This window comes from Leptidea sinapis, chromosome 35, assembly GCF_905404315.1.
Source record: "Leptidea sinapis chromosome 35, ilLepSina1.1, whole genome shotgun sequence".
Lineage (NCBI taxonomy): Eukaryota > Metazoa > Arthropoda > Insecta > Lepidoptera > Pieridae > Leptidea > Leptidea sinapis.
The window spans coordinates 9386197-9402877 of NC_066299.1; the positions used below are offsets into that span (position 1 = coordinate 9386197).

Consider the following 16681-nt stretch of genomic DNA (forward strand, 5'->3'; position numbering starts at 1 on the left):
AGTCATCTCCGATCGGCTTGATTCTCTAGCATTGCGTAGAGATGTGGGTTCTCTCTGCATCTTCTACCGCATTTATCACGGGGAGTGCTCAGAGGAGCTGTTCGGGTTGATTCCAGCGGCCGAATTCCACCATCGGACATTACGTGCAAAGTACCATCCGCATCACGTAGACGTCTGGCATTCCACAACCGCGCGTTTTGTTCGAAATTTCTTGCCACGCACAGCCACTTTGTGGAATCAACTACCGATAGCGGTCTTCCCGAACAGATACGACTGAGGGACCTTCAAGAAAAAAGCATACTCCCACCTTAAAGGCCGGCAACGCATTTCTTGACACACCTGTTGTTGCGGATGTCCATGGACGGTTGCCTCACCTCTCCCCATCCCGTGAGCCTCTTGCCCGTTTGCCCCCTCTCATATATAAAAAAAAAGGTATCATAAGAGAGAGCATATCACCTTGGTCGTGTCCAACTCATATAGTACCGAAGAAACCAGAGGCGTCTGGTAAAGTTAAGTGGCGTAGATTATAGACGTCTTAATGATAAAATAGTAGAAGATAAGTATCCCTTGCCTAATATACATGACATACTTGATAGATTAGGAAGAGCCCAATACTTTACAATATTAGATTTAGCTAGTGGCTACCATCAAGTGGAAATGCACCCTAATGATATAGAAAAGACAACATTTTATACAGAGAGAGAGCATTACGAATTTTTAAGAATGCCCTTTGGCTTAAAAACGCACCAAGTACTGTTCAGAGGCTAATGGACTATATACTTAGAGGCCTTAGCAACGTTTATACGTACCTTGATGACGTAATAATAGCTTCTACATTCCTTCAGGAATACATTGACAAACTTAGACAGGTATTTGATAGATTTAAAACTCATAATAAAAAAATACAGCTTGAAAAATTTGATTTTTACAAAAGCAAGTAAACTTTTTAGGACACGAACTAACGGACGAAGGTCTTAAGCCAAATAAAGACAAAATAAAAGCCGTATTAAACTTCCTTTGCCCCAAAAAGAAATAAATGCTTTTCTTGGACTTGTAGGATACTACAGAAAGTTAATAAAAGATTTTGCTAAACTTACAAAACCAATGACACTTTGTCTAAAGAAACACAGTAAAATTACACACAACGCTGAATTTATTGATTCTTTTAATAAATGTAAGCAAATCTTAACAAATGCCCCAATCTTATAATATCCAAACTTTGATGAACCTTTTATATTAACAACAGATGCATCAGATGTAGCTCTTGGCGCGGTCTTATCCCAAGGAAAAACAGGATTGGATAAGCCCGTTGCTTACGCATCACGTACGCCTTCCGACACAGAATCGCATTATTCGACTATTGAAAAAGGATTGTTAGCCATTATATGGGCAACAAAATATTTTAGACCATATTGATATGGAAATAAAATTTCAATTTACACAGACCATAGACCACTCACTTGGCTTATGTGATTAAAAGATACCAATTCTAAGTTGACTCACTAGCGTCTAAAGCTAGCTGAGTATGATTATAATGTTATATATAAAAAAGGACGTCAAAACACCAGTGCAGATGCATTATCTAGGGTTAAAATTTTCCATAATAGCATAGATTCTTAAGCTGTAAATTTTGAAGATATTGAAGACGATAATATAATCGATAGAATTTTTGAAAATGCACGTAGACAAAACAAGATGGAGCAATCAGCCCAAAATAATGTGGAAGAATCCACAAGTAATATTAACTTACCCTTGCCTGTACTCGCCCAGGTTGAATCAGACAGCATGAGTGCAGTAACAATTAGTGAGAATCAGTTAATAAGTACAAATCATATCCAACCAGATAATGAAAATTCAGGCGTGCAAATACTGACAGACGCTATCGACAGAAAATTGAAGCAATTTCGCATACGATCAACCCCTGGTTTAGAATGTACAGTCGATAATAGCTCTACAAATTCTAAAACAGTCATCAAAGATGTTTTTATTCCAATTAATAATACGGAACAGGAAATTATACGTTTCCTAAATGAACACACTATTGCAGGTAGAATATTCCATTGCTATTTCTATAATGAAGAGGTATACTTGACTTTTTCTAGAGTATATACTCTTTAACGATAGAGGCCCTAAATTAATAAGATGAACAACTCGCGTTAGATTAGTTGAAAATAAAAATGAACAACAAGAATTAATTATTTGAATAAAGCGGCGACATTGGACGGGTCGTCCCCTTCCCTAAAATATGGTTGAGGGAGGCGATGGCTGGCTCATGCGTCATGCTCGTGAACGGGCGCTGCTTGTGGTGGCAGGATGATCCTGTTGCCGGAGACTCGGTTTCAGATTCTTAAAAGTTATTGTGTGTATATATATGTATGGATATGTACATAGTTTTTTATTTATAATCACTTATAAAATGCTCACAGAATACCTTTATTTATTTATGGTGTATGTGGATGATGCAGCTACTGTACTCAATAACTTGTGTATTAATTTACATTCACTTTTTTGACTTACTCGTGTAAGACATTGACTATTTGACGTTTGAGTGTGTCTGTTGCATCATTTTACATTTTACATATTATATTGTAATTTGAAATGATTTGTAAATCGATGTAATTAAATGTAAATCTTTATATAAAGAGTGGCAATGAGTTTCTTGCTACTTCTTCTCATTAGCTCAACCCTTTACGAAGTAGCGGTAGATTCAATAATATTTTTTTTTTTAACATTCATAAGTGTCATTTCCGTGACCTACATGAATAAACTGATTTTGATTTGATTTGATTGATTTAAGAAATACCACGAAGGAAAAACAGCCCATCTAGGTATTCAAGAGACACATAAACAGTTACACCGAAATTGAAACCATTGGGCTAACATGCTACTTACGATTCAAAGATATATTAACCAATGAGACACATTATGTCTTAAAGCGAAATATTAACGTTACCCACTTAAACCACCTTTAGCATTAACTGATACACCCAGAAAACCAATGGAACACCTTTAGATGGATCTATACTCGACAGGAGGAGTCACATTTCTAACAATAATTGATAATTTTTCTAAATTTGCTCAAGCTATTCCCATCAGTGCATGTAGCAGTGTTCACGTAGCAGACGCACTGTTACAAGTCATCTCCACATTGGGACTTTCACACCAAATCACAGCAGACTCAGACACAAGGTTTGATAATGACGTAATCAAAGAAATTTGTGCATTACACAATATTCATATACACTTTACAACACCGTATAATCCTTATTCTAATTCACCAATAGAACGATTACAGTCAACTCTTTCAGAAATAATTAGAATTCAAAATATGACAAATAAGGATGACACAACTGAGACAATAATGAAATACGCACTCATTGCGTATAATAACACTACACACTCAGTGACAAATTACACTCCACATGAAGTACTATTCGGACACACAGCATCACGAAACCCTTTAGAAATTTACTATCAACTACAAAGAGTTTTATCAGGATTATGTAATAAAACACAAGATGAACACCGAAGCCGTACAAGAATACATAGCAGTTCAGATGTTAAAGAACAAGGAGGCTGTCATCACCAAGCGCAACCAAAACGCCGAAGAAATTGCGCTCAAGGTAGGTGAAATAGTATATAAACAAGTAGCTAAGACAGCACGAAATGATAAAACTAAGCCCGTAATTAAAGGTCCGTATAAAATTATTCATTTCCACCCTAATAACGTAGCGGAGATTATAGGTAACCACCCTAACTCAAAATCAATCAGAGTACACTTCAAGCTTCAACGAAGACCTCATCTTGTTTCAGGATCTTCATCTCAGGAGCAATCGTGCTCAGAACAACCGCCGACGTAACGCTTGTCCCTATAAATGATGAGAACGGAATCCTTTTGCTTAAACAGGGTCAAGTACTACGACTTGTCGATTATATACGTAGGAATAGATTTTAGCTTACAAATTATTTTAGATAGATTAGAAATTTTAGAAGACCCAATGACTTTTGCGCCATTAGGAGTAATGCACCCTAGTATTATAAGTCCATATAACCTTTTGAATGAAATTTCAATAATTCATAAAAAAACAGCAGATAGCAGATATAAGTTTAAATATGATTCATGAGTTGGAAAAATCGATAGAAGTAAAATCATATAGTACGGAACATTCTTTGACTTTTATCTTAGAAATCCGCTCCATAAATTCTAATATATATGACCTCATCCACATGTACTCCATCCTTAACTCGTCAAACCTAACTATTATTCCAAAATCCAAATACCTAGCACTTGGTAGCGATGAGTACGAATACCTCGAAGGCAAATGCAGACAAATTGATGGAAATACGCAGATCTGCGGGATGTCCATCACAGCATCGGAAGATTGCATTACATCTCGAATTCAACACCGCACGACAAACTGTACTTACGCGAAAATGGAAATTAATAAACGTATAGTGGAGAGGATCAAGGACAATACTTGGATAATTGTCCTGAGAGAAGAAACAGTCATCCATATCAAGTGTTTAGCAAACTCTACATATAAAAAGGCTTCAGGTACATTCCTACTTACCCTTACAGAGGAATGCCAAGTTGAGATACTGAATAAAACATTAAACTCAAACCGCAAAGAAATTACATTTAATGAAGTTGTTCTAGAAAATTGTGCTAGAAATATTGAAACGAGTGCACCAGTACAGTATCATATAAAATTGGAAAATATAGAACTGGATAACCTGCAGCACCTCCTAGAGACAGCCCAAGACATATCTGTCACAGAAGAACTACACTGGACCACCATTATGGCAACACCAAGTTGGACTACCCTTATCCTATATGGCTTGCTGATTGCTGTTGGAGTCACAAGGATCATTAGCTGGAGGAAGTCGCATGCAGCCAAGGAAATTGCTGTACAACACAGTGAGGTCACTGTGGGAAGCTGCCGGGTCAGCTTCCAGCTTAAGGAGGGAGGAGTTACGCAAGCCCAACACGGCAAAACCTGCATACGTTGCCACCCCGTACCCCGACGTAGTGCTGATTGTGCACCCATTGTCTTTAAGATTTCTTTAGTTTAATTATGATATTGTTTAATCAGTCTTGTTCCAATTTATCTGTGAGTAACATTAAATATTGTTAAATAAAAGTGCTTTTTAATTTAATTCCCGACGCCCGATACATAATAACTCGCGCCTTAACTAAAAAACTTAGTCTTTCTTTTCACTTTTGTGTACTGTCGAGGAGTCATAAAATGGAGGTCTAACCTACATCAAGATTATTTTTTTGGCCATATAGGTACCTAGTGGGGGTTTTACTTCGAGTATGTTGAAAAATGATTTAAATATTCTTCTTTTATTAATTGTGTTTTGGTTTGAGCTCATGGTGTTGTTAGTGTTACCAATGCTCTAAATAAATAAAACGAGCTGTCATTCTCAATTGTCAACTTGTATTTACTGATAATAACAAATACAAGTTACTTCTTTTCTCCTTTTTACCCTTAACAATTGTAATATTCATTGAAATTGCGATTCTATCGATCATTGAATAGTACGGCAAAAGGCGCCAAGTAAAAGTTTTGGAAACTTCATTAGGTACTCAATATTTTAAGATAAAATCTATATTAAAAAGGTACCTACTACAATCATTATAAATACAGACATTCTCAACAAACCTAGTACTACAAACTGATCCAATTATTTATCCATTGATAAAATATTTTTCTTGCATTAGGGGACTACAATGTCAAGGTTCAGATTTGGAAGACAGAACAATGGATATGTGCAAATCCCTCGTGACGATAGTGGTTTCTCTGATTCTCAATTTGAGATTCCTCCACAAGCAATTCCATGGAAGGCAATATCTTTAGCCGCGTTTTTATTCATTGTTGGTACTGTATTACTTATTGTAGGAAGTTTGATTGTAACGGGACACATAGATACTAAGTACTCAGATCGATTATGGCCTGTTATAGTTTTGGGTTGCATAATGTTCCTTCCTGGCGCATACCATATGAGGATTGCATATTATGCATATAAACAATATCCCGGTTATAGTTTTGCTGACATACCAGAATTTGAGTAGAACAGTTTTCTTGTTTTTATAATGTATATTCCAAAGAATGTTTCTATAAATTTTAGATTAACTATGAATTTTATTTAAGCAAAAGTCTCATTATTATTTAACTATGTTTTAATTTGATCATAATTTTATACTAGTATATAAAGTTATTTAATCGGAAAATAAGCCCAGCACAAACTTAGTTATTTATATTCATTTTAATCTGGCCCACAGTAAAATGTCTCTGCTGAATAACACCTCTGTAGCACTTGATAGTGGTGTTCATTTTCACATTCCTCTTAATTTGCTATTTTACAAATTCAAAATGAGTATAATTAGCAGTTTTAATCATTAATGTACTTTTATGTTTGTGTGATGTGAAATAAAAATATATGTCTATGTATACCTGACACCAGGGTGCTGTTTAGTATGGTATAGTGTGCAATCTTAATGTTATATCTGAAAATTATTTCTACATAGCGCTACACTTTCATTGGTTTTAATGATTAGGCATAAATTATTTGCTTGTTTGTTCATGGCTCCCATTCTTATGCCTGAATTTGTGGTTGAATTTTTGACTTTCATTTAAATGTATTTATGACAAGGACTGCAAACAAGACACCCAATCCATTTTGTAAATTTTTATTCATTATACCTTTCAGCAAGCCCTTATTATTGTAAGTATAAATATAATCATCCATTGTGAGGTTGTACAGTATTATATTTATCAAGCCTGTCATTTCACGGATATAAAGTATTAATTTTAAATTGGTAATTTTAAGAAATAAAACTCAAATGTATGTTTAGTTGTGGTTTATTTTTGTCATAGAATTTCATTTAATAAATAGAATGATATTGACTACACATTGTAGAGAGATAAAGGTAATCACTGTGATTCTTGCAATTAATTAATTTAAATAATTCCTACCTAAGTTTATAGGCATTTATCTATTGCCCTTCTTATTCTTCCTTTGAGCAAATGCAGCTTGAGTTATAGGGACAGAATGACCTGTCTTTTTTAAATGGTCAAATAGTTTATTTTTTGATGGGAAATCTGTCTGGCAAACAACACATCTAAGATTCAGAGTACTGCTTGAGTCTTCTGTTTCACTGGCTTTCGGCTTCACACATTTCCTATCTACTAATTTCTTAGCTTTTACATTTCGTTGTGGTTTAGGCAATATTGGTTTGTCTTGTGGCAGTGCAGCTTCTCCTAGTGCATCATCAGTTGGTGTTGTACTTGACACTTCATAAAGATTTTCTGTAGAAGTTTGAGATTGGGAACCTTTTTTCAAATTTGCTTCCTTTTTAGCTTGTATTTGACTTTTAAGCATATTAAACTTCTTAGCTCTCCGGCTTCGAGCTGGCCCCTCTATTTCATTAAAACTCATTTCATCATGACTATCATTGCCCTCACTTTCTGCCATTGGAACAAATGATTTCTTTTTGTTCTTCTTCTTCTTGTGACTTTTCGGTAGTGCCTAGAAAATAGAAAATGTAAGTATTAGAATAACCAAAAAATTAGGAGAAAAGGGACTTTCTCCTAAATTAATACTAATGGACATTATTTCAAAAATCAGTAAAACTGGTGTGAGAAACATAATTGCTATAAGGTTACAGGACGCTACCAGCTAGCAATGTGGACTATGAGTGGGAACAGTTTATTCCATGAAAGCCCGATCATACTGCAACTTTTTTTTTATTAATTAGTTTTGACAACACAGTGTTACATTAGAGTAATTCATTTGAAATAATTTATTAAGATCTTAGTTTTTCCTAACTTTGTTGGATTACTTGGCCCTTAGTTTGGAAAATTAGATGTCCCTCAGCAAATGACAGCTTTCTAGGTAAGTAGTACTAGCTAGTAATAAAAGAAATGGGACCCACTAGGCTTACAATTATCAGCAGTCAAAATAATTACATAATGATACATTGCAATGTCAGTAACACTCAGGTATTTGCGCAGGACTGGAGCAAGACTCTAGGACTCCAACTTATTTCATTTCGTTTTGGATATTACTTTACGTTTTAGTTTCTTCCAAATTCCTATGTAAGGTTTTTCAAATTTACAGGAAAGTACAGTACGTAGCAAATACAAAATAGTATGTCACCAGATTCTTGACATTGCCCATAGTTTGCGGCCATTGCTTCCATAATATATCTTAATATATATAAATTACGTGACATGTTGTTTGTCCGCGATGGACTCCTAAACTTCATGGAGTGCAGTTTTGTCCAACTTGAGAGATAGGATAGTTTTTATTTTGATTTGGGACCCATAATTTTTTTTATTTTCAATATTTGTTTTGTATGGACATTTTTTCTATGAGAGAATTTAATGACGCACGGTTTGACAGTTCCGCTGTGAAATAATTTCATTATAACAACAGGGAGCATTTTTTACGAAATAATTCTTGATGTTTTGAATTATTATTGGCAAATTCCTATAAAACAGTATTTTTTTATTATCTACCAGAACAACGTCTGTCTGGTCAGCTAGTGTATTGAAGATTATTCCTTGTAAAATTGCTGCTGATAAAAAAGAGAAAAGTATGGGAAGACACACCACACTATCTTGCAACTGCAAAAGAAACACAGGAGCATTGCCACCCCTTTATTTTATGGCGCTTTTGTCATCAACTTTTAATTAGCGATTCAATTTCGATGCAGTTCAGTTTAGGTAAATGAACTGAATCGCTAAGATTCGTACCATGAAGTGCCTATAACTAAATGGCGTTTAAATCGCTTATGAAGAATAAACGAAAGAAATTTGTCTGTGTTCCGCGGTGTGAGAAAGAGATGACGCTGTAACGACTGTACAGCGTCATCTCTATCTCACGTAAGTCTGTCTCTCTTACTCGAACCATATGCGTATGGTTTCGAAACCTATAATGATATGATTTTAGCGGTTTTTTGAGTAGAAATTACTATATAAATATTAATACATTTTAGTACTTATTAAATAATAGAAGTATATATCTTTGAATTGGATCAGGCACCGGTGGGAGGCTCCTTTGCACGGATGCCGGCTAGATTATGAGTACCACAACGGCGCTTATTTCTGCAGTGAAGCAGTTATGTGTAAGCATTATTGTGTTTTGGCTTGAAGGGCGCCGTAGCTGGTGAAATTACTGGGCAAATGAGACTAAACATCTTATGTCTCAAGGTGACGAGAACAGTTGTAGTGCCGCACAAAATTTATGGGTTATTCAAGAATTGTCCAGTCATTCCAACAAGGCCAGCTCCTTACAGAAGTTCAGAACACTGCTGTTGGTTGGCCACCCCAGCACATTCACGGATTACATGAGTGACCATTTCATCCTCGGTTAGACAGCCCCTGCACCTAGGACTGTCTGTAACGCCGATTGTAAATAGTTGCTTTTTCAGTGATGTGTGACCCGTTAGGGTGCCGACCATGATTTGGATTTCATGTCTATTTAGGCTAATTAGTCGACGTGTCAGTTTGGGCGATAGTGCAGGAATTGCCTCTGTCTGTTTACAGCCTGAGACATATTCCCATCGGGTTCTGTGTAGGTTGTTGGTTTTTTTTTTTGCTGGTAATTGATACGCCCTGCCCATTACAATGCAGTGCCGCCAGGGATCCTTGAAAGATCCAAAAATTCTGAGCGGCACTACAACTGCGTTCGTCACCTTGAGACATAAGATGTTAAGTCTCATTTGCCCAGTAATTTCACTAGCTACGGCGCCCTTCAGACCGAAACACAGTAATGCTAACACATTGCTGCTTCACGGCAGAAATAGGCGCAGTTGTGGTATCCCATAATCTAGCCGACATCCTGTGCAAAGGAGCCTCTCACTGGTGAGAGAGCGTATCCATGACCGCATTTGGCTGAAGGGTAGCGGCAGTAGTGGCCCTGGGCCAGCCACTTGTATCTCCGAGCCCCGCCTTGCAAGTTCATCCGCTGCATCGTTCCTTCCGCTGTGTCCTTTGATCCATTGCAGAGTTGCCCAGTTGTTAGAGGCAGCTCGTTCTAAGGATCGGTGACACTCGTATATCAGCGCTGAGTAATAGGTGTTGCTCCTCAGCCCAGCCAGTACCGCCATACTATCGGATACAATTCGTATACCCATGTACCTTCCTTATTAGTATCGCGTCTATAATTTTTCGTTCTCAAATTGCAGTTGCTGGTAATGGGTGCTCGCTCCTTTACAGTCAGTAAATCATCAAATGTGTTAGTTCAAAGGCTACTCTATAGCAATCCACCGAAATGTCTGGAAAGGGCACATATCCTGGAGCTAGACACAAAAAACAATCCCAGCTTACCCCAGCTCTGAAGTCAAAGACCGAATTAACAAAGAGTAGTGCACTCGCTGGACTGCGCACACGCTAGCCAGATCTACAAACATATCCTCTTATAGTATTATATCAGTAATAACTCTTCTCATATGCTTGCAGTCATGATTATATTGTCTTTTATTTTATTGTTCTTTACACAACATAATATATATACTTTAAGTGATGGTGATAAAGTATATATATTAACACCATCTCTTTGATCTGAACATGAAATTACTCCTGTTTTAGATGTGAGTCCATTTCACAAGAGTCAATCAACATTTAAACAAAACATGTAAACGTGAGTTATCAGACTATATTGTTTTAAAGTTTTTATAAAACACATGTCTGAAATTGTTTGTTATGTGACAGTGACCTGTAAAAGTGTGTAATCATAAATTTTGTGAAGAAGAATAAATACTATAATGTATATGTATGTACTAAACATGTAAAGAACGGCGGATAAATTATTACATCATTTTATGTTCTCATGTAAGTGACAATATTATGTTTTTAATGAGAAATAAATATCTTTAAACCTAATTGAGAGCTGCGACCAATATAAGCCAACTGAATGTTTGATAATGAGAACGAGTGGGAGGCTCCTTTGCACCGGATGCCAGATAAATTATGGGTACCACAACGCAGGGGCGTGCATTGGTTTTCCAGCGCGGTAGGCACTGGAAGCCTAACTAGTCGTAGTTGCGATTAATATTTAAAAATTTAGTTCCTGTTATAAGGATAAATATAAGTTCACTTAAAAACATTTTTCTGCTTTTTTTTAGTTTTTTTGATTCCTCTGGTGTTGCAAGAGATTGTGGGCGGCGGTGATCACTTAACAACAAGACGCTCGTTTGCCCTCCTATTCCATAAAAAAAAAAAAAAAAAAAAACAAGATTTGTCAAATTATTCAAGTCACCGTAACCAGTATCATTCCACACAGTCTTTGTTGTAGAAAATAAACAGTAAGTAAAACAGCAGCCAAGTGTATTTTTCGTAATTGAGTTAAACTAATTTTTGGCAATTGGGCAAAAACAATTTTAATTTATCTATGAACGAAAATTGTGCAAAAGGATACGTACCTAATTTCTGTAAGCAAATCGTATTTTCGCTACAATCGCGACACTGGAATTTCCCCATTATATTTTAATTCCTTACTAGTTACCTATTTTAAAACAAAACACACAGCAACTTCTTTTTTTTCAAATACAAACTCTTATGGGAGCGCTATAAGGTTGAAACTCGGACACTAAGCGAATGAGATACGTCAAAATAATTACTCATAAATCATAGGTATAATTTCTTTTCATTATAATTCATTTCATAAGCTTGCCTACCCAGGACGTGCCAAAGAAGTCAAATTGTGATGGTCATATTTAAGAACGATATACATAGTCATTGTATATTTTTTGATGTGGTCGTATAAACTTGACAAATAAATTTTGTTATAGAAATTGAACGTATTCTACTAGCCTTGAGTAGGGCATTATCGGAACTGCCTGCTATAGGTATTTAATATATCGCGAAACGAAAATCATCATCCATGCTGAATGACCTGCTCATCTCATCCCTTATTTTAATAAAAAAAAGAATGAATAGTACCACATCAACAACACAGCAGTGGCATATTGATCATCCAGCAAAAAGAAACTCTGTCTCCATTGGTAGGATACAAAACAAATTTGCAAAAGAGGTAATACCTCTTACTGTACATCTAAAGTGCCACACTGAGGAGCATTAGTGTAGACATGTTAGGTGCATGATTTAAGTGTGCAGCAAAAGTTTCTGAAGACATTTCTTTTTGTATAACCATAACAGTTAAGTATTTCCTCACATACATACATGTAGAGCCTTATTACCTGGATATTATCAGAATCATCACTTAATGTTTCTCCAATATCATTATCTTCAACATCAGAGGTAGAGTTTCCGACCACATCCTTATTCATTTGGGGTTGTCCATTGATATTCTTATCCTGTCCACTCTCAGCATTACTATTTTCTTCATCTGATATGGCAATATCATCATTCAAATACATACTAGCCACATTTTCTTTGTGTTTCTTACTATTCTCATGATTCTCAAAAGAATTTATATTTCTAAATAGTTTATTGCATGCTGAACAATAAAGATTTTTCAATGCTGGCTTTTTTGGTGAAGATTTCTTTGCTTTTGAAGTTTCACTGGGCTGAAAAGTATAAACACCATATTAATATTTTTTTTCAGAATAAAGGCAGAATTTAAACATTTAATTTGCCCTATTGACATAAGCCAGTATTTATCACATTAAATATTTAGCTTTGCTTAACAATTTGTTGTAATGAATCTTAACTCCTGGGATTGTAACATTAAAATTGGCAACTAAATGAAAAAAAAAATAAACTTTTGTTGAAATTTATATTTATAGGATTACGAAATAATGTATGTGTCCATATTGATGTAAACCATATTATGGCTAGACATTCATAAAAACTAACAACTTTGACTTAATTGAGAACTTCCATGACAACATTTTTGAAATGGACATTATACATAAGCACTTTATTAAAGTCAAATTGAAATATACTAGGCAAAACAAAAAAAAAATACAAATAAAGTAGTCTTTGTGGCTACAGATATAAGCTGTTGATAAAATATTATTTATTAAAACCTTTTAAAAGGCATAAAAGGCATTTATTTTCTCAAAATAACTGCTTAAATACCTCTTCTGTCTTTGAGCTTTCTTCATTACTACTTTCCATGCCTCCATCAGATATTGTGTCATCATCAGAAGATAACCCAAACTCCTCAGCTAGCAATGATTCAATTTCACTAAGCTTCCTCTGATAGTCCTCACTTTGTAACAACGATGACCCTCCATCTTTCAACTTAGCTTCTTCTATTTCCTTTTGTCTTTGAATAATCTTTTCTCGTCTAATGTGTTCAGCCTTTAATAAAATGATACAAATTCATAATGCCCCCTGCTTATTCCGTTCATTAGCAAAATGTATTCCGATTGGATTTTAGCATAACATCATACAAATAAATTGATCTGATATTATGATATACTAGCTGACCTGTCAAATGTTGTTTTGCCATATAAATTATAGATGTAAACCTTCCTTGAGCTTCAATGAATCTATTACAAAAGATTTCATCGGTCGAATAGCTTAGGAGTTATTAGGGAACATACAAACATACATTCTCTTTTATATATATATAGATTATTAGTATTCAGAATTCATATTTTAACAGTAATTAACATTTGAACACCCAACCATTGAAAATGACATGTATTTGACATCCTTTTTACATCAATGCAATATGTGAATGGAAAACTTTTTTGATTGATTTGATTAAGTACGACCAAGTCAATAGTCCAATAGCCACTATAACATGTAAAGACTGACAAGATATGAAGGCCATATGTACAAATACATAAGTTATTATCAATTTACCTTTCTTTTATTTTCTTCCGCTTTCTCTTGCAAGAGCTTAGTATGTTCAATAACTCTCTTATCCCTCCTACGTACATAGCTGACCAGTCTCCTTATTTCTTCATTTCTTTCCTTTCTTGCTTTCTGCCTAATTTTATTATTTTCTTTTTCCATTAACTTAATCACCCTGCGGTTGTCACCTTGTGAAATTTCATATTGATCTAACCATACATAGCCTGAAAATGAGTGAAAATATAAAAATTTAGAATTGGTCTTAGATTTTTAAAAATAAACTGGTATCATGTTTCAGCTGCACTTCACAATATTATTGTGTTAGAACCAATAATTAGCAAACAACAGTGTAATGAGAACTTAATCTTACTTTTATTAGTTGAGAAAGCCATCCAGAAAGCATAGAATTCATGCACCTCTTCATAAGGGCTCAAAGGATTTCCAAATTTAGGAATTTTGTTGACATCTTCAGGATCATCAAGAAAATCGGTCTCTTCAGAAGCTAATTTTGAAAAGACCTGCAAGAGAGACACAATATACAAGTCCATTATGTGTCATAGGCTGAAACATTTTTTTTTTATGGAAAAGCAGAACTGAGGAAGTAGAAAGAGAACACCTATCATATGGGTCACCTGATGAGAAGTTCCTTGATAACCGGACTGTGAAAGTTCACATGGAAAATGAAAGGGAATCTTGAATGGAAATTCATTCAGTTGTAAATTAATTGATCCCACTGACTACCGGGGATAGATTATGGAACTTGAAAACTTATGCACCACAGTAAACATCTGAAATATAGTTTCTATCAATTGGTTTAAAAAAAATCCTAAATCACTATCTATTGGAACTCCTTTACAATATTTTTTTTTGTATAAATAAATGTTTTAAATTTTTTAAATTGGCGGAAGGTGTACCTCAGAATATACTGCATAAAAGCTTTGTGGATCATCCCCAAATCCCTTGTAACAAGAAGGACTGAAGTAAGAAAACACATCAAGACTGTCATCATTGTATGAACTTCCAGCCCCTTTCAGCAATTGTTCCCTATGATTGTCATACCTTGAAATGAAAAAAAATATCATAGAGCTCAAATAAAGCTTAAACTTTGTAACTATGAATTTATACAGAAGTCAAATAATATGATTTACCAAGCTCTTTCTTGAGGATCTGATAATACTTCGTATGCGTTTTGAACGAGCTGAAACTGTTCTTTCGCTTCTTGTTCGTTTTCTAAGTTTTTATCTGGATGCCACTGCAGTGCAAGTTTTCGGTATGCTTTTTTAATTTCAGATCCACTCGCGTCGCGTGATATGCATAAAATTTCGTAATGGCACTTCATGTTTTTCAATTTATATTTGCATTACAAACAATATTAATTACTTCTAAAAGAAAATTAAAAGCCGCAAATACACTTATCTAACCTAATATAATATAGTGGAAAAGTAGGTGGAATAGATCTAGTTTTCGTTAAATAAAATCACATCATACGATTAGGAACTAAAAATTATGAAGATGAAATATATAATGGATTTAAATATTATCTTTAATTTAAAAGCTACCAATACAGACTAAACGCGTCAACTCCACATTCGGACATTCTGGATTTGATATTAATGAAATCTACATTCAGTTTACACTCTCCAATCTCCACTGTCTACAATTACAATACAATCCTGAATCCAACATTTAATTTTAAAATAATTGACAGCTGACAACTTGACAGCTCACAAGATAACAAAATATAATTGATTGTTATTTTACTTGGAACATTGGCGACTAGGCTTTTAGCTCATACTAAAACGCAGTATCAACGTTGTTAACGGACTGGTGGAGATAGAGGTGATTAGTAACTACTACAAACACCAAATTTTATTTTCCTAGGCCTAGAGCTTTTGTCGGGACACTATTTTATTATTATTATAATCTCATCTTATTTCCTACATTTATATTATATATAATATTAGATAAAAAAAACAATATCAAGCTTATAAATATAAAAAAAACTTAAAATTGCGTGTGTACAAAGTACACATGTATCATAGAGGTCTTACTCATTGAAGAAGAAATTAGTGACTGTTGGTTATTATGACTCAAAGCTATGACTACAAAGCTGTTATTACGTTGTCATGAGAATAAAAAGTTGTAATTAATTTATAAAATTGTTTTCTTATATTAAATAATGGTGAATGCACTGATTTGCTCATAGTCTACTGCTGATACTCTGCTCTATCTCATATAACAGGTTATGAGACCAGGAACGGGAATAAAAGAGAAAAATGAGTAATCACGTGCACATAGAACAATTGAAAAGAGAAAACTACGATACATGGAGGGTCCATGCAAAAGCTGTACTATTAAAACTTGGCCTTTGGAGCTATGTTTCAAATAAAATTAAGAGACCAACGCGAGAAGGTGATGCATTGAATGACTATATGGAAAAAGATGAGTTAGCATTAGCCGAGCTATTTCTTATAATATCACCGGGCGAATTAAAACAAGTTAAAAATTGTCAAACAAGTAAAGATGTCTGGGATACGCTAGAAAGCATATAATATAGCAAAGGTCCTGCAAGAAAAGCAAGCCTATTAAAAGATTTGATATTGAAGAAGATGAAAGATGGTGATAATATCGTCAATCACTTGAATAAATTTATGGATATCGTCGATAAACTAGCAGATATGGACATACCAATTAATAAAGATCTTCTTAGTATTATGATGCTTTACAGCTTACCTCAACCTTTTGAAAATTTTAGAATTGCAATAGAATCCAGGGATGATCTCTTAGATCCAGACAACTTGAAAATAAAGATAATTGAAGAAGCTGAGGCAAGAAAAAATATAGCTAGTACAAGTGAACAAAACTCTGAACAAGAGGCAATAGTAGACAACGTGGCAAAAATA

The 16681-nt window shown here is 34.7% G+C and overlaps 1 protein-coding gene across 1 annotated transcript; it reads right to left on the bottom strand.

Moving 5' to 3' along the window:
* Positions 1 to 6850: 6850 nt before the first annotated feature.
* On the bottom strand, positions 6851 to 15441 carry LOC126975205 (dnaJ homolog subfamily C member 21). Its single transcript, XM_050822988.1, has 7 exons — positions 14927 to 15441; positions 14693 to 14837; positions 14149 to 14296; positions 13788 to 14002; positions 13053 to 13277; positions 12209 to 12538; positions 6851 to 7533 (listed from the first exon to the last, which is right to left on the bottom strand). The coding sequence occupies exons 1-7, from the start codon at positions 15115 to 15117 to the stop codon at positions 6997 to 6999; spliced, it is 1791 nt and encodes a 596-aa protein (XP_050678945.1). The 5' UTR covers positions 15118 to 15441; the 3' UTR covers positions 6851 to 6996.
* Positions 15442 to 16681: the final 1240 nt, after the last annotated feature.

Excerpts from the sequence above, each read along its gene's own strand:
- LOC126975205 (XM_050822988.1), bottom strand. The coding sequence starts at position 15,117 with ATGAAGTGCCATTACGAAATTTTATGCATATCACGCGACGCGAGTGGA. Across the intron at positions 14,003-14,148 it reads GGCTTTCTCAACTAATAAAA|GCTATGTATGGTTAGATCAA; the intron begins GTAAGATTAAGT and ends ACTCATTTTCAG. Across the intron at positions 7,534-12,208 it reads ATGATTCTGATAATATCCAG|GCACTACCGAAAAGTCACAA; the intron begins GTAATAAGGCTC and ends TCTATTTTCTAG.